General features: G+C 39.8%; 1 protein-coding gene across 1 annotated transcript; it reads right to left on the bottom strand.

Moving 5' to 3' along the window:
- Positions 1-39: 39 nt before the first annotated feature.
- LOC107578905 (GPI inositol-deacylase-like) lies at positions 40-2,589 on the bottom strand. Its single transcript, XM_016264808.1, has 11 exons — positions 2,545-2,589; positions 2,262-2,313; positions 2,100-2,177; positions 1,848-1,923; positions 1,517-1,590; positions 1,208-1,259; positions 1,057-1,123; positions 847-952; positions 728-766; positions 452-636; positions 40-310 (listed from the first exon to the last, which is right to left on the bottom strand). Exons 1-11 carry the CDS (start codon positions 2,559-2,561, stop codon positions 76-78), a joined length of 981 nt encoding a protein of 326 aa, XP_016120294.1. The 5' UTR covers positions 2,562-2,589; the 3' UTR covers positions 40-75.
- Between the last annotated feature and the right edge of the window lie 81 nt (positions 2,590-2,670).

Genomic DNA, 2,670 nt, shown 5'->3' with positions numbered 1-2,670 from the left:
CTTCAAAAATCATCTATTTATTTATTTAGAGCACCTACTACAAAGCTACTACAATAGCACTTACTATTAACACTTTTACCTGTGCAGTGGAGCAAGAAAAAAGGACAGAAAGCAGACAAACACTCTGAGGACTGTGCTACCCCAAAATGCAATGGATGAGCCTAGCACACAGAGCAGTGGGGACACTATACGGGGCCATTCCTGCACAGAGGCCTTTGGATCCTGGGATATGTTCTCCACAGAGTTTAGAGGAAGAGAATCCACCGCAGGGAGTCCCAGAGAGGACCAGACATCCTGAAACCAGCTCTGCCTATGGTAGAACAATAGGGAGGGGATTGAAAAATATATACTGTAAACATTTTATAACTGTATAATTCGCAGGCAAAAATTTATTTGTATTGTCAAAACTGAACACTGCCTGAAAGAAAATATCTCCTGTATCAGGAATCACCTGAGCAGCAGCAGCAGCAGGAGGATGGGCAGTTCCAGTTTGTGGAGCTGTAACGATTTACTCATGCCCTCTTGGATTCCAGCAGGATGCCCAGATCTTTTGATGGAGCTCAGCTGAGCCCTGATCATCAGAAGAAGCACTACAGCTGAGTAGACAGGCAGAACTGGACCACAGAAACGCAGAATCTAAAGAAAAACAAATCCTTTTGAATATGAGGAATACTCTGAGGTTGAAAGTTAACAGCATGCCAAATGAAATACCACAATGTAAGCACACCTGCCCAAGCACTTTGGGGAACGAAGTCCGAATAGACACCTATAAAGACAAAATACAAAATTTGCTGCCGATAACTGATAAATTTGCCTTTAAGAAAACAACAAATGTGGATTAAATACCTTGTATTGGCAGTTGGGGGCAGTGTGGAGCTGCAGGAGGGCACTGGAGGCGTTGTCTGGGCGGCTGGTGTGAAGCATGCTGTAGATGTCAGATACCAAAGGAATACTTTGGTGGAAAAAAAGTCAGTCATAAATAACACAACCATCAGTACTCTGCCGCAAAAACAGAGCTGAGGAAAGTTAGCTGATTAATGACAAGACTCTTTCTACCTTGCCGTATCAAAGGAGTCTTCACGAAACCAAGGTACCCTCAGTCTGTACACACTGGGCAGTCGGTCTGTTTAACACAACACAGACACAGTATCAGTCTTTTAATTCATCATGCTTCATTTCTGGCAGAAAAAGCTGAATAACTGGTTACCTTTAGTGGTTTTGCAGTGACTAGTGATTGTTATTCTGAAAGCTTGATAGACCTGAAGGAACACAAACAAATTCACTTTTATTATGCTTTCGGGTACATGTCTTATTTTAATTAAAGATTAGGGTGTAACAGATTACTGAATAGAACATCAACCTAGGGAGCTATTCTAAAGACCATTATGGGATTTGTACCATTATAAAAGCTTCTACTATGAATGGACATCTGAAAAATAGAGAAATAAATTCTATGGAGAATCTGAGGTTCAAAGGGAAGGAGAGCAGAACAACAGGGAATGCTGTGAGCGATCACCTGATGAAAGTCTTGCAGCTGTAGTGTATGAAGCAGCCCAGAGGAGTTAATGCTGATGTCACTAACAGTCAGACCTACAAACCGTCACATACAAGTTAAAGCATCCACATAGAATAAACACAACAAATTATTATTATTTTATTAAAGACTGACAGTGTAAGATTATTACATTGTATTACATTACATACAGGCCTATTTCATGTTAACAATGTGTAAAAATAGCTGTCATTAAGGCAAAATGGGCAACTAAAAAGCACTGCTCTGTATGACAGCATCTGGTAAATGCCTTGAAAGTAAAATGCAAACACAAGCATGCAGTTCAGTGGCTCACCAAAGGACAGCACATGAGGCACCTGCACTGAGACAGTCAAACTCTCCTCTCTCTGTAGCTCACACTCCACTACAAACTACAATCAGACAATCAAGCATTTAGAAAGCATCTAAAACATCGAGCTCATCGCAAATTATTTTGACAAACCATTGAATGCATGTTTTAAGAGGGGAAACGTCTGCTAATGTGGTCTGTCTTGTAATGCAAGTTCATTACGAACATGATAATGTGGACTGTAAGTTAACTTCTAACCTCTGTTCCACTGGGGTTTGAGGCGTCAATGATGAGATGAGAGACAGACAAAAGTTCACTGATTTTCACTGTAACAGCCTATAAAGAAACACAGACCATTTTTACAACAATTTTTATTTTAAATGTAGCTATATAATGCATTACTGAATAAACTAGAATGACCTTATAGGCTGGAAGAAGCTCTGTCTGAGATGAGAGATCTACTGCCTGAACACTGGGTAATTGGGAAAAATAGATAAGAAAGCAATTTTCAAAGCAAATAATATAACACACACTATACAATTTACATTATAAACTAGAGTCCAAATTAATGATGGTATGGATCAACATGTGTGCAATGCACCAGACTTATGAAAATGTGCTAACTTTACGAGTGCGGATTCTGTAAGGGCCTGGTGGTAATTATTTCTTTTTGAGAGGAATTTATGTGGTTTATTTTACTCACCACATCGAGCCACTCATCTGTGTACAGCCATACAGCCAGCTGGTCATTTCCTGTTGAACATGTACAAACTAAATGGTTCCGTAAAGAACCTTTACCATCTGAAGAACCTTTCTGTTTCACAAAAGG

This window comes from Sinocyclocheilus grahami, unplaced genomic scaffold, assembly GCF_001515645.1.
Source record: "Sinocyclocheilus grahami isolate Dianchi unplaced genomic scaffold, SAMN03320097.WGS_v1.1 scaffold12669.1, whole genome shotgun sequence".
In the NCBI taxonomy this organism is placed as follows: domain Eukaryota; kingdom Metazoa; phylum Chordata; class Actinopteri; order Cypriniformes; family Cyprinidae; genus Sinocyclocheilus; species Sinocyclocheilus grahami.
This window is presented reverse-complemented; position numbering and strand designations above follow the sequence as displayed.